Source organism: Typopeltis vanoorti, chromosome 11 (genome assembly GCF_054136105.1).
Source record: "Typopeltis vanoorti isolate ZY-2024b chromosome 11, IOZ_Tvanoo_1.0, whole genome shotgun sequence".
Classification (NCBI taxonomy): domain Eukaryota; kingdom Metazoa; phylum Arthropoda; class Arachnida; order Uropygi; family Thelyphonidae; genus Typopeltis; species Typopeltis vanoorti.
In genome coordinates this window covers 66,986,815-67,002,447 of record NC_143559.1, presented here as the reverse complement: position 1 = coordinate 67,002,447, position 15,633 = coordinate 66,986,815, and the positions used below count along the sequence as shown (strand labels likewise).

Sequence of the window (15,633 nt, the reverse complement as noted above, 5' to 3'; positions counted from 1 at the left end):
AAAATATAGAAAAAATGTTCTGCTATTCTTCCAACATCAGAAACCTGAAAAAAAAATTCTAATACCAAAAAAACAATGACTGATACACTCGTAATTTCCAGGCTTCCTTTAAAGGACAAAAATTAGAGCTATAATCATAAATAGCAAAGAATCCAAAAAGAAATTAAAAGATACTGTCTCATATCACCTTTTTGAGCATCAGTTAAAATCAGTTTGCTAGATTAATATATAACAGGATTGTTGCAATGATAAATTTAATTATTAATGGTAACAATTATTAATAAATATATATTTCTACTTAGTAGCGAGTGGAATTTAAATTATACGAGATATTATAATTAGATGTTGGCACCAACAATCGCCAACAAATCACGTAGACATTTGAATATATGTAAAATAGTAGCTACTCTTGTTAATCTTCCAAATCTATGATTATTGCAACAAATTCTGCTGAAAAAAATTAAAAACCGGGAACAACCTAATACAGAAATTCTTTTGAGATGATTAAGATGTTGATTCAGCATGAAGAACCTACTACACATACATATTATCAAACTACTTTGTGCTCTAAAGGGATTAATAACGTCCATTTTAATTACTGTCGCATAATTAGAATTCAACAAGAATTATAGAAGTGCTACCCAACATTTTTCAGGTTATTACATACAAATCGGCCCATCAGAACACACGCAATTTACAGACAAAAATTACTAGTTGTGGTGGTGTTGGAAGTGGGCGGTAGATGGCGTTGATGGAGATGATTCGTAGTAGAGGTTAGGTGTAGAGAGAATTGTAGATGTCCTCCCACGATGAGTCTTCGGACTCCTTGGAGGTATCAGGAATAATAATAATAATAATAATAATAATAATAATAATAATAATAATAATAATAATAATAATAATAATAATTACTAAGTACGTAACCCTTTACTGAATTTAACATTGTTAAAATATAAAAGCATTACTAGCGCCCTCTTATATTTCAACAAAGTACTGTACACGTCAATCAGAATTAGCCAAACGGTTTTATTACATTTCTTTCAGAATTTTTTCAAGATAAATTGATATTATTTTTGTTTATGGCAATGTATGTTAATTTACGTAAGCGATGACGTTCGGTTGACGTACAAATCTGAAAAAGTGCTATTTTGTATTAGAAATTATTAATTATATTTAACTTATGTTCATGCAAGAAAAATCTTGACTTTTTTTACTTCCGATTATAAATAAATAGAAATATAAGTGAAGATTTGTAGATAGAAATTTCTATTTATAGAAAATAAATAGAAATATAAGTCAAGAGAACCGCGACCACTGCATTATGTTTTGAGTAATTTTAACGTAATATTCATTAGTAAGTCTGTAACTGCTAAATGACAGTATGCGTAAGTATAACTGAAATAATATGTATTCATTTTTTGCAATACTCATTAACGCTTTCAAATGACAATGATACATGATTTTTATAAATGTAAACATATATATGTGTAGATTAATGAGATAAATTCAATTTAAATTCAAACGCAAATCGTAGCGAGAATCCAACTTTTTTAGTTAGGCTTAACAGAAGTTTCTAGTTGGTGTTTATTTATTTATTTTATTATTATTATTATTTCTTAATGTAATAGACTTCGACATGTTTAACTAACACGATAATAGAGTAAAAAGGAACCCAGGAAGTGAATTTCGTATACAGCAGATATAATCACACTAGATATACATAAATGTGTCATCACATAGGTGATCGCTACAACAATCTCAGTGACGTCAATGCTTGAACGCTTACCGCTTCTTCCATTAGTCCCCAGCTGAAGGTTGTAGTCTAGCGACGCACCGTTTATCTTTTGCGTGGGTGGCACCCCAAGTGATTTAGTTAATATCATGCCAAAAGTTGGCCTTTTATAATTTCCACTTTGCTGACCATGCTTCAATTGTTCGTTTTTTCCCGATGAATATACAAAAAATGGTTGATTAAAACAAATGTATAGAAAGTTCAGGAAAAAAAAAAAAAAAAAAAATATATATATATATATATTGTCTTTCTCAGAAAACTATTTGTATATTTGTACAAATATGCAAGTTTTCTTTGGCAGAAATAAAATCATCAAATAGGAAAATGTCATTGCAATCAGAATATAAAATCTTGATCAAAATCGAAATATACAGCACTTCAAAACACCGACAACCTTAACCCCTTCAATTTCAGAGGGGAAAGGACTACGAAATTCCCTCCCAGAAAATGTTTCATCAAGAAGGAAATAATATCTTTTGAATTTACCTAAAATGGTATTTTAAATTTATCCGTCCGTCCACACCCTCACGTCTTCTTAATATAACGAAACGTATGGGTGATGACGTTATGACTAACATTCATATTTATCTCAAATATATCATTCTTCAAAAGTATGTCGAGTGCGTCTCTGAAACACCATGCAGAGAGTAGAGAGAGAGAGAGAGAGATAGAACCAGTCGGAATATCCTTAAATATAAAAGTATGAGGTGTCTAATATGTTGATTTGCATTTAAGAGTTTTATGGCACTGTGAGAGCTCAATACTGAATAATGTGTATCAATTTCTATTATGTCCTGTATGGCAATATCTCTTAGTCCGTTTTAACATGCCTCAGTTTGGACGTGTTATGATTATTGATTTGCATACAACAAGGTTTTACTCTTTGGCTTTCTTTAATTTAACCATGTTATTCCCTGTTGTTTTGGCAAGATTCTCACGGTACTTCATGTAGTGGAGCATGACTAAGCTGACCATATTTTAATTTTCTCAAACCGGGACGCTTCTATGCTAGACAATAACTGCTATGACAAATATACTGCTCAAAACAATTAGGGAATATTTTGATTTTCTTGTAAATTATAAAGTTATAAAAATAATTTACAAATGTAACACATTTATTTTAAAATATTCTTAATATACAGCAGTGTAGAACACGCAACTGCGTAAAAAATCATGTTAAGACTTGTCGAAACGTGTCTTAGCCGTATTAGCATGCGCGGGAGGGGGTATAAACGCGTGGCTGTTGCGCTCACTTCCACAGTGTATAATTATCACTTCAATTGTAAACTTGTGTCAACTACCACTCATTATTTTGTTAAAAATGGAAGAGCAACATGATATCCCGGAATCCATGGCTTGGAGAGCCATTGGTCGATTAAAAGCTGGACAAACGCAGCAAGTTGTCGCTCAAGCGTGTCGTGTATCTGAAAGCATAAGTTCACGACTTTGGAATCGCTTTCTGGAGACGGGAAATGTTCGAAATCGTCTTCATGCCATAGGCTTATATGCTCGAAGAGGAATTCAATTTAGTAGCGAGTGGAATTGAAATTATACGAGATATTACAATTAGACCTTGTCATTTCGCATTCCACTTACTGCAAATCACAAAAGAGCCCGAAGAATTTGGACACAGGAATACCACAATTGGACAAATGAGAATTAGGCTCGTGCACTTTTTATTGACGAGTCCAGGTTCAGTTTGCAACCAGATAACTGATTTATTATCTTGATATGGTGTGAAAGTGGAACAAGAAATAATCCCCAGTTTATTCGTGAAATACCCTAACATCAAAGTGAGAGTTTGATGTTATGGGCTGGAATAAGTATAGGTGGCCATACTGAGCTCTATTTTATCAGAAATGGTTCCTTAATACCCCAAAAGTATCGCGATGAGATTTTGGAAGCTATAGTTCGTTCATATGCTGCTGCAAATCGCCAAGAGTTCATTTTTATGGATGACAATGCTCGTCCACACCGTGCAAATTTGGTACAAGAATGGTTCGAGGAAGAAAGTATTGAAGGAATGGACCGGCTTGTCAGTTCACCAGATTGTAATCTAATCGAACATGCCTGGGATTGTTTAAGTAGGCGCGTTTCTGCTTGATTGGTACCACCACGATCTCCTGAAGAGCTGGAAATTGCTCTAACAATTTCGAATATCCCACAAGAACTGTTATGTTGTGGGATATTTCATCTTATCCGGTCCATGCAATCATGATGTACCGCTGTTTTGACTGTTAATGAAGACCATACCCCCTACTAAAATTAACAAAAGCATTCTTGGCTATTCTTGTTGTTATTCTTGTTAAAATTATTTCAATCTAAAATGTCTAATTTGTTAAGTTTGTAATAAATATCGATTATTTAAACAATATCTCATCAGTTACATCCTATCCATAAGTAAGAAATATTTATTCATGTATGAAGTACCCAATAGTTATAATTATTTGCAGAAATTTATAATTATCCGACAGAAACTAAAATATCCGCTAATTGTTTTGAGGAGTGTATATTAATATTGACTTTTAACTTTAAATTGTTTAATTGGCATCAAAATAATTGTACATTTAAGCATGGTTCTTCCAAGAAAAGCAAAAAAAAACAGGTTTACTGTTAATTTAAAAAAAAATAAAAAAGTATTTTATTAATTAGGTATGTTTTAAATGTGAATTTTGTTTTTTGGAATAAAACTGTTAAATTTTAAAAATAGTTTTTAGTCTATGAATGTTGATGAGATTAATGATTATTTTAAACAATGTTCGTAATGTTTTTATCCACTGTCTTTATTCCTTCTGAGCTGTAGGATACCACTCATATTTATCACTGGAGTGAACCTTCTTTAAAAATTGTGTTATTTTTTATTTTGTCGTTGAACTGTGAACTAATATTGAACTGTGAGTTCGATATTAATTTTACAATGCAACAAACTTTTAACAGTTGATTCCAATATTCTACTTTATTCTTCTGACCACACGTTGTTCATCACTGAAAATATTCTTCCGACTGGAGCAGACGTACCAGGAAAGCAGAATATGTATTCTATGACACGAGAGAGGTTCCACAAATTTATCTTTTGGCTCTTGAAATGGGAGCACCATGCAATCCACTTTTCTTCACTAGTCAAGTTTTATTCTGTTTATCTCCTATTTTCTTTTAAAAAATTCTTAGCAATCACCTGCTCATCAAAACGATTATCCAAATCTATAGCTTCAAACCCAACTGCCTCATTAATCTTTTTCTGCAGACTTTTCTACATCAGGCCATGATAAGGTGTTATTGTCTGTTGTAATTTGGTTCAAAAAGTTTTGAAATCAGTTTATAAGAACAATCAGAAGTCCAAACCTTACATCATGTGAAACGGAATAGAATGCAAACGTTGCTTCTTTAGCTGCGATTGCGACGCCCTTTTCTGCAGGATCACTGTTTTCGAAATACAAATACGTAGATAATGAAGAACAACCTGCCACCGCTAACAAACCAGCACTTTTCAAGTGCTAACCATAAAGTATAAAAATATCAGTCATGCTGCATAACTGATATTTTTAAAGTCTTAGCGTAGATGACGACTTAGTTTTACAGTCCAGTTTCATCTCCCACCTATTTCATTGTATTTCACTTTGGTAATCATCTTGGCTGATCTCCAGAAATCAACTTGGGTTAACTAGTATGGTTTTCACAAAGCTAATTTAAATTTAAATAACAAAATAGTTGTAAAGATATCGGTTATTTAGAAGTCGTAGAGAGTTGCAAATTTTCCGTATCATTTTATATGTAAATTTTTTCCTATTCCTTGAGGCTGGTGAATGAGTGCGGGGAATGTTTGTAGAGAGAGTTGAAGCAATACAGATTTACTTCAACTCTTTGTGTAGCACAGGGCGGATTTTCCTGTTTATAATAACTTATAGGATTGGCGGCTTAAATAAGTACTCCTCTCTCTCTCTCTCTCTCTCTCTCTCTCTCTCTGTGTGTGTGTGTGTGTGTGTGTGTGTGTGCGTGCGTGCGTACGTGCGTGCGTGCGTGCGTGCAACAAGGATAACACAATATCAGGTAGAAAGCCATCTTACTGAAATTATTCTCATGCTTGCCATAATGCATTATATTCGTAACCAGTCTTTATACAACATTGATCTCTTCCTCATCAATAATCTTCCTGCGTATGCTGTTAATGGTTATCTGTAACAATTAGATTCCATCTTGGTGTTCATTTCTTCTCCGACTGTGTCAGGCGATTATTATTTTTCATCGTATGATCCAAATATTCCATTAAATGCATCAATTCAAATAACTATCGCTGTGCAAACTTTTATTCTTTTTTCTGTCTTAAATTCGCGTTATTTTCCATATCATTCGTTATTCAGCTGAAATGTTAAAATAAGAATTAAGCATTCCGTAGCTAGCTTTCAGGAAACTAATTTTCCTGCTTCCTTTTCTGCCTAAACTAATCCTGGGATTATCTGTAACCAAAAGCCATTTTAATGACTTTTGCTCTATAATCAGATAATTTCGCTTCCAATTTATCTTGCATTTTAATCTGAGTATAGGCTACGCTTATAGTAATAACATTGCTAATACGGAATCGATCTAAATCTCTTTAGACGATAACTTAATATCTATCTTAGAGGGCGTTTCTTAACTGAATCGCTTCATAAAACTATTAATGGTTATAATGTCGCATTTTATCGAACATTTGTGTTACTGTAATGCCTGAAGTCTATGGTTTGGATTTTTACTCCAACTTATGAATGATCCCATTGATGGATTTGTATCCCATTGAGAAGGTCCTCGATTCCGATTGGTGATGGCGGAATCTTTGTACCCGATCCCTGACTTCACTGAATGGGGACCTGTTTTACATTCTACCTATTGGGTTGGACATCTTTTATCATAAACTATGAATCCAATGCAGCTGTCTAAAATAGACGTTTAGAAGATTTAAAAAAATTTCGTTCACTAACTTCGTTATAAGTATAATCATTATTAAAACTCGCGCGTAATATTTATTGTATAAAATGGCTTTCAAAATAAATAAACAAAATACATTTTTTTGCTGAAAACTGAAGTGAAATCTCTTAATTTAAGCAGGATCTATTCAGACTTTCTGCGCACTAGGCATGCGTGGAAAGATGAAGACGTAACGGTATCCATACGTCACTCTTAAATCAGTCGGAGTAAGATAATTCAACTGAGAAAGATGTGAAAGACAATTTAACTGAGATTCATCACGCTTTAGGTGATGTTTGTGGAAATGGTGCACAGTATTGTGCCATGGTGGAGATGTTGCTTCTATGAAGGTCGGACAAGCATTAAAAATGATCTAAGCTGGTTATCGATAGTTGCGATAGCACATCATTGGTTATAGTCATCATCTGCTGAAATAATATACACGCGAAAAAATGTGACGATAACGCAAACGAAGCAAAACATCTCAGTCGTATCTGTTTTAGCAGTCTATTCTAACGTTTGAAGGGGATGAAAGTTGTATCCAAGTCGATGTTACACAAGCTGACAGATCAGCAGGCAAATAGCAAGAATATTTGCAGAATTGCTACATTATTATGATACTGAAAACCAACAGCTGGTAAACATAATTCTTATCCTAGACGAAACATGGGTAAGAAATTCGGAACCACAAGTGAAAAGTCAATCCTCACAGAGAAAACACCAATCTCTCTTTGTCCAAGAAATGTGGGTGATAGCGATAGACAGATTAACTGCAAAATCGACTGTGATATAGCAGTTTACTACGCGAAATGCCAACAAGATATTTTGTAATTGAAGGTTAAAGCCCTTATTTTTGTTTACAATGCATTGCCACTTGTTTAATGAAGTCTGATATTATGCAAAAGCATGCATGGCATGTACTTCCATAATATCACACATCCTGACATGAACCCCTTGACTTCGATCTATTTCCTAAGTTAAAAGAACTACTCCGTAGCAAACACTTGCTTACTATTTACGATTTGTCTGCTGAAATAATCAGACTTATCAACCTCATCAGCAAAATGTCCTGATGACAGGAATACAAGATTTACCTAAACTTTGGGCAAGCAAATAGGACATCTTATTGAATAATATATTATTCTAACTATAAAACTCTGTAAAACAACGTTTCCTTAATTTAAAAGAAAGAAATGAAATCATTTATAGCGTTGTTGTTTGATGGTCAGGCTTTGCAAAATAACGCTGTGCAAATAATTGTTATGTATCATCTTAAAATCATCATAAAAAAGTTGCTTAATAAGAAGCTGAGTATGAATAACTAAGTAAGAGATGGCAACCAAGACCTGCGTTAAAATTGTAAGGCAACAAGAGTCACAGCATCGACTCTTAAGCAAAGTACTGTAAAAAGTCCCTGGTTACAGTTATTGTAAGATACATTCTGCTCCAATTTGTACCTTCTGTAACTCTGGTTCATTGTTTAATATTGGGAATCCACCACTTTTATTTGATGGAAGTATTCAACAGGACATGCCCAATGACAAGCTTCCTCCTTTTTGAAGCTTTAAATCCAGTTAATAATAGAACTGCCTCATTCTACATAAAATATGGATGTTTATGAAAGCCTATTCTCGATGCCTTCTTTAGTGGACATCTCTAGAAGTCACATCGTTTCACTGGTTTCAATCCAATTCACTTAGGAATTGTTCTTTTCTGGATTTTTATGTGGCTTAAGATTCTTTGAGCAGTTTGTCACAAATTAACCAAAAGAGACGAGGATTTTTGAAAAAAGAAAAGAAAGAAGTAGAATTCCTCAAGAATTGCTAGAGATCTCGATATTTGACTGATTTTAATGACTTATGTATTGAATGGCTTAGATAAATAAGTCATTCAATCATTAAGAGAAACCTTAAAGATAAAGAAAAATTTCATATATAAAAAGTGATCGAATTAGTTAGTAGGTGTCCTTAATTACAGCAATGCTATTTTCACAGTATTGGTTCACTTTTATTTTCATACGTGATGTTTATTATGCGATTTAACATATTAAAACTATGTTATTTTAAAGGAAACAAATGTATGTAATTAGTTTAAGAAAGAAAATTCAACACAAAGACGCAGTCGCATGTTCTAACAACAAAAATCATTTTGGAGTAGCGAAAGAAGTAATTTCAACTAATGGATATCGTAATAAAAATTGATTACTCTTAAAGTTTTTATAAGATGGCAGTATATGAGGATAAAGATGGAAAGAAAGGACACAAGGAAACGAGTCCTCACTCTGCGACTGATAATTGTTGTCATTACTCGTATTTTGTTTTTAAGTATGACAGCCTCATTGGAAACTGTAGCCAAAGTAATTCAGTGGTATTTATATAAACATACTCTTCTCCTCTGTTATACAGGGTGATCCATACGAACCCTATTATAGACCAACAAATAGAGGTAGGAATTTGTCTCGAAGTACTTGTGGATTTCCAAGAAATTCAAGGTAAGATAATTTTCCTGAAATCAATCAGTTTTCATTCATTTGTTTGCGTTTTAGAACGAAAACTTTGGTTTCGGTTTCTATATGAATTACTCCGTAAAATGTATTTAAAAGCGAAAAACTGATAGAATCATTAGCCACCTTGACTAGTTTTCTTAGATCCACTATTGTTTTACATAATTAGTTTATTAGCTTTAGAAATATAACTCTAAAATAACTGGATAACAAGAAATTTGTACATGATAGTGGGAAATGTTAAGAACATTTCTTTCTCAGAAGTAACTTAAAATAGAAGGTAAACTTTTTCCTTTCAAATACCAATTTTTTGAAAGAATAACATAAGAAATTGCGATTTAACTGAAAACAAAATTACTTAATTTTACTTGAATACAAAGCTCAAACAACTTTATCAAATGAGCAAGTGAATGACCAACGATATCATGTTAAAATGAGGTAACGCTACTACTTTCAGGAAATAATAAAGAAATACGATTTTTAAATGGTATAGGGAAATTTAGGAAGCATAATATTTTTGAAGATAAAGCCAGATGTTTTCCCTTATGGATGTAATAGATGGCTATAATTTTCAACTATATATTTCAGTCGTAGTTAGTCAATATAGGCGGTCCTCTTTGATTGAAATCATCTGGGTTCTAATCCCTTCTAGAACATGAAGAATCATTATCAAGTCTTTTCAGCAGAAGGTGAGTTAGCCTGTCTTGTGCGATGATAGCATGTTTTTTTTTTCTCCCGGAAATATTTTTCATTCTGCAACGCTGACAAAAGGAGGAAAAATACGCGCAGTTTTATATAGCAGGTTGGTGAAGTTCACTTGGCTAACTTCATCCTAATGGAAGATGAAAGGAGACGATTACTTAAAATATCAGTTAAGGACGTTCGTGAAGCTTGGACTGCTTGAGCACTGTCGAATGAAGAAAACAAATGGGACATACTGTCATTGACATAACTATGATGGGATCTGATGTAGTTATTGAGTTAAAAGCATTATTATCCAGAAGAGGAGTAGATGCAAACCTATTTTGGCACTCCAGCATTGGTGGAGAAATCTGAATAGATTATGCGTAACAAACAAGCCAGAGAGGAAACTATTGCAAAGGACGGAGGCAGACTATAAGATGTTAGCTGGGGAAGTAGGCATGTAAACCAAACCCAACTATAGGTTCTGGAAATCCCCGCAAATGAAAAAAAAAAAAACAAAACATGTTTTTTCCAAAGTTTTCTATGGCAAAACCATAGAAACGTTTGAAGAAACTTACCCAAGGGTAAATAAAACTGGCAAGCACTTCTGGCTCATGAATAATAGAATCCACGTGGGTGATCCCTTAATAACTGTTAGGCATTCCAGATAGTAAACAGGTTGGTTTACAGGACAACCTTCTTTTATTGTTTTCCAGAAGACAGAGGTAAAAGGGTTACAAATGATTTTATCTCTCTATAGATAATTGATTATTAATAAATCATCTGTATGTAGATAATTGATTTTATATACCCCTTTTTTTGTGGATGGGCTAAATACAAGCTTGCTTTGGGCTTTTGGATAGATAGACAAGTACGAAAATTTGTACAGAAGATATTGGATTGGTGTTAATATCCTGAAGCACAAATTTTTGAGAGAGCAGTTGGAGGAACATTTCGATCAGAATACGTGTGCGTATCCACCATTTAAGCGATTTGCCTTAATATTTTTCTGGTGCATTACGCGTTGAGTATACTGAGAGGTAATTTATCTTGATCATATCTACACGAATTGAAGAAGAATGATTCCTGGTAACCAGACTTATTTCAGGAAGAGGATGATATCATCTGAATATGAAACAAGTTGGAGCTTAGAAGAAATAGGACTTGTGCTCAACAGTATTTTCGTGGAACAGGCTCAACTGATTCGTTTGTGGAAGGTACATTTTCTGTACTTTGCCATTTCAAAGTGCAATTTGAGTTGATTTTTTATACAACTTGTAGGCTGAAATCTAAGCTGAGTGCGAATATGAGGTTTTTGACTCCAGCCATTTGAGATATGTCCAATTCTTTCTGGAATTGCTTTTACATACCTGCCCGGGAATAGAGACTGGACTTTAATTTTGATTTGATTTTTATTGCGCAAAGACATCAAAGGTCATACCAGGACACAGGTTACAGCAGTCAATATGGGATAAACGATTAGCAGGACAATCACAAACATCTACGCCCTTTAGCACGATTCGAACCCGCAGCCTTTTGGCTGGAGAGCGGATACGCTAACCACTCGGAAATTGGACTTTGATCAGCATGATATCGGATTTAATAGAGAATGTCGCGACTCGTTCCAGTAAACATTATTTCAGTTATTAGTTAGTGTGAGAAGATATTATAAGATGTTCGGATCAGGAGTACGGAAAAAACAGGAGTTAGACATTAAAAGGAGAGGCGGGGATCACAGAGGATAATCTATTTGTCTCCACTGTAATGCTAGACGATACGAGATCACGAAAGACCATAACCTCAAGAAGGTCATGATGTTATGGTCTGAGTCTTTGATATCCTCAGAATATCTGGAAGGAACATCTAATTAAGAAAATGTCCAGGTAAAGGTTATTGGGTATTGTGGTGGGTAACTGGACACTTCCTTCGTTATATCATTATTACAGTAAATATTTTGGAATTTCTTCAGTTCGGTCAATGGAGTTGAAGAAGGGATTCCTTTGAAGAAGGGATTCATATCCAAAAGCAAATATCTGCAATTTTATTTCTCTGAAACCTGATTGATCAGTGGTTGAAATAATATTGGATATAAAATAAATTATGATTAGACAATATTCACATGAAATAAATAATTTTGAATTTTATACCTAACAAACAAAAGAAAGCATATAATTGATGAAATCATCATTTGAACATACAAAGAGCAATAAAATAGATCAAATATTTCATAAAATCTATAATAGTATTTATTATTCTCAACAATTAATTCTGGATAGGTAAATATGTCAGGTGATGAAATGCATTATCCATATAATTATGTATGGAAAATGATTTTCATCTATTAATTTCTGTGGCATGCAACCTGGAGCGTATTGCAAGGGTAGCGTATTTATATACAGTAGTAGAATGTATTACTTTAATTTAAACACCAAAATAGCTAAAATTTTCCTATTTGTATAATTTTATTTGGAGAAAACTATTAATTCTATTATATCCATGTGGTTGTTCTTTCATTTCAATTTTGATAGAACTGCGCTTTCAAGTATATGTCTTAAAGCTTGAGGTGTGATCAAAAGGCATCGACACTAATGAATTTAAAATCAAAATATTGTATCACGGACATTGAATTAATCGATCTGAACGTAAGATTCTTCTTTTTCTTTAAATGAACTTCTTCCGGTGTACCATCCACTCCTAGAAGCATTTTTAAACACAACGTTATTGTTTTATTAGTTCCTCATGGGAAAATAAAACAGATGCCCGCGATCCACCATATACCCAGGCGGTGTAAGTCCAGTGTGATAAATCAGTTGCCTAGTGCTTCGAATTAAGCCCATAGTACACGTATTACGTTTTCTTTTATTTAATCAGTTGAGAATAAAACATCCAAACTGCCCATTTTTCAAAGTGGTTATCTACAAAATATAATGCAAAGATATTCTTACACCTAAACATTCTCCCATAGTCCCTTCGTTGCATTTTGTTTAATTGCCTGAATATCATCAAAATTTCGCCTCTCGAGATTCTCCTAACTTAAATAAAGGAAACAATTTAAACAAAATCATTATCCGGTAAACAAAAAAGATGCATTGCAATTACAATTGAGACATTATGAGATTAAAATGTAATTACAAGTTGGGCTGTTTGTGAATGTACTCAGCATACACGTGTCTCGTTCCCAAACCTTTTGGATAAAAAGGCTAGGCTAGGCATGTACCGTCCTTCTGTACTGTATCTCTTCGGATATTTTGCAGTCAACCGTTCTTCTATCATTCTATCATTTTCTGTCATATCCATCGAAATAATACTAATTATCAGTGCCAACCAGGACTGAATAAAGCCCTACATGGTTGAAGTTCTTGCATATATCACTCGGGAATTGATTTTAAAAGAAAAATATGTTTCATTTTCTGTTGTTGATAAAATTACATTAACTATCAAAAATTATTTATAAAAAATTATATTTCATGTACAAATTATTGTACTCTGATCGCAAAATATTTTAAGCTTAAACCCCAGAAATTTTTTATTCAAATACTGCTGCTAATCACGAATGTTACAAGTCAACTACTGATGCCTTATTTCTAGCAACTAAAGTTTTGTGGAGGTTCGTTTTCTCCTGAATGATGTTAGTCTGTTTTGAAAATGCACACGAAAACTGTCTCTGCACATTAACTGGAAAGAAGCAGTGCTACAAATGATCTAATCTTGTCTACATACAAGCGGTAACTTGTCCAGTGCATCACCAGACGAGTAATTTCATTGGATACCAAAGAAACAGTCTCGACACAGTTTTGATCAGACCTCGTAAAGCGCCATCAAACTTCACACGTGTTTAGTTAATATATTATATTTGTGTTTAATAAATAATAACTCAGAAACCTAATTTTAAGTCAGAACTATTATAAATTATCAATAGTAATTCCTTCGTTAAAGCAATTTTAAAAAATTAATAACTGTGCATACATTTATTCTCTATTTTCGAAATTATGTCACTTGAAAATTTGTACAGTCCACTCATCGATATTGCATGTTAATAAACTTTCACAATCGAAGAAAATCCCCTTCAATATATGGTTTATAGAGATGCTCCTCAGTGTTGAATTAAACTGAATGTATATTCCCTGCGAAAACTATCTGTAAATTTATACATGTCAATGTTCTTTTTAGTTTTAAAAACTTAATAATTTTAAATAATGGAATGCAAAACTTAAAGGCGAAACCAAATTAGTTAACTCATACAATTAAGTTTCTTAACTTGACTGGACTAATGAAGCCAATTATTACGATTATAATTATTATACATATATTTTCCGGATACTTTTGACAGGGAAATATGTATCTACCTCCTGTTTTATTCTGCATAGGTATGCGTGATATAAAAATAAAGCTTCATTTCAATTTTTTTTACCCAAATTCACAACTGAAAATGAATCCGTCAACCAAGATGTCTTCTCTTTGAATATAACTTCCACATTCACATATTCATGTAAAAACTTTCAATTATTTTAAACACCATAAATTATTTTACTATTTATATTCCTCAGACTAATTAATATTTTATCTTTGATTCAATGTAATTGATCTCTTATATAATTTTAAATGACTACTCTTATAAATTAAATTCACCCTAAAAGTAAAATTACTTGACTTTACATCCAAGTAAAGTTTACTTTTAGGGTGAATTTAATTTATAAGATATGATGGAATTAAAAATACGTACAGAATCACTTTTATGTATAAAATTCAATAACTCTCTAGCAATTTCATAATAACATTATGACTTATTTATCTAGTTACTGACAACTATTAAAATAATAGCAGGCGAAGCCTTTCAACTCTATCTTATAATTTGCTTGACGTCAAAATCATAAATGTAATCGATCCTTCTTTCATAGAATAAATGAGTAGTGACTCAATAACATTCCTAATGTAATAACTGAAATGAAAACAAGTTCCACTTGACTGTTGAAGAATTGTTTACCTGGAAGTTTCGGCTTCTCCAAGTTGATTCATACTCCAATCTGTTCCCCGTGGGCTTTTTTTCTCATGCTCTGGATCACAGAAAAGGGGCAGAGCTATGCATGAGGGGGCTGAGGGATGCACGGCCTGAAATATCACAACAAAATGGATGTAAGGTTAAGCTGTATTTCTGGAGATTTAACTGTTAGTTAATTAAATATAATCAAAAGATAAATACGAAGTAATGAAAAAAAATTGATTAAGACATATGGAAACTAATGATAGCTAATGTGTGTGTGTGTGTGTGTGTGTGTGTGTGTGTGTCATTTAAATTGTGCAGATAAGGTCATTCTGTTTTTTGAACAGCCTACGTTCATTTCTTTTGTAGTTATAATTTGCCAATATATATGTGAATTATGATAACGAAAGTAATGAAAATGGAAATAATGCAGTATATTGGCAAACTTATATTTCTCTTTCCTTAAAATATATAAAGTTTTTCTAAAAATATAGAACCATATCATTCGTTTGTTATCAATTCAATGTCGAGTTTTGTACAACACTTTTTCTTTACTATACTGTGTGTTTTTTCTATACGAAACAATTTAAACAAAATAAAACATTTAATAAAAAGGAAAATGTAGCCTTCCCAAATTCATTTAATTTAATATAAATTATAACTAAATCTTTTTAGGGACATTTCCATTAAAATGTTTTAAATGTTTATTTTTTTTAATCATTTCCCTCCTAA

At 32.7% G+C, this 15,633-nt stretch overlaps 1 protein-coding gene across 1 annotated transcript in view; it reads right to left on the bottom strand.

The window, feature by feature from the left end:
* Positions 1-15,029, bottom strand: part of LOC150101691 (sprouty-related, EVH1 domain-containing protein 2-like) — a 446,794-nt gene extending 431,765 nt beyond the window's left edge. Inside the window, exon 1 of the mRNA XM_090400341.1 lies at positions 14,905-15,029. Within this exon, the coding sequence (XP_090256467.1) occupies positions 14,905-14,936 (32 nt within the window). The 5' untranslated portion in view covers positions 14,937-15,029. The remainder of the gene's footprint in view (positions 1-14,904) is intronic.
* Between the last annotated feature and the right edge of the window lie 604 nt (positions 15,030-15,633).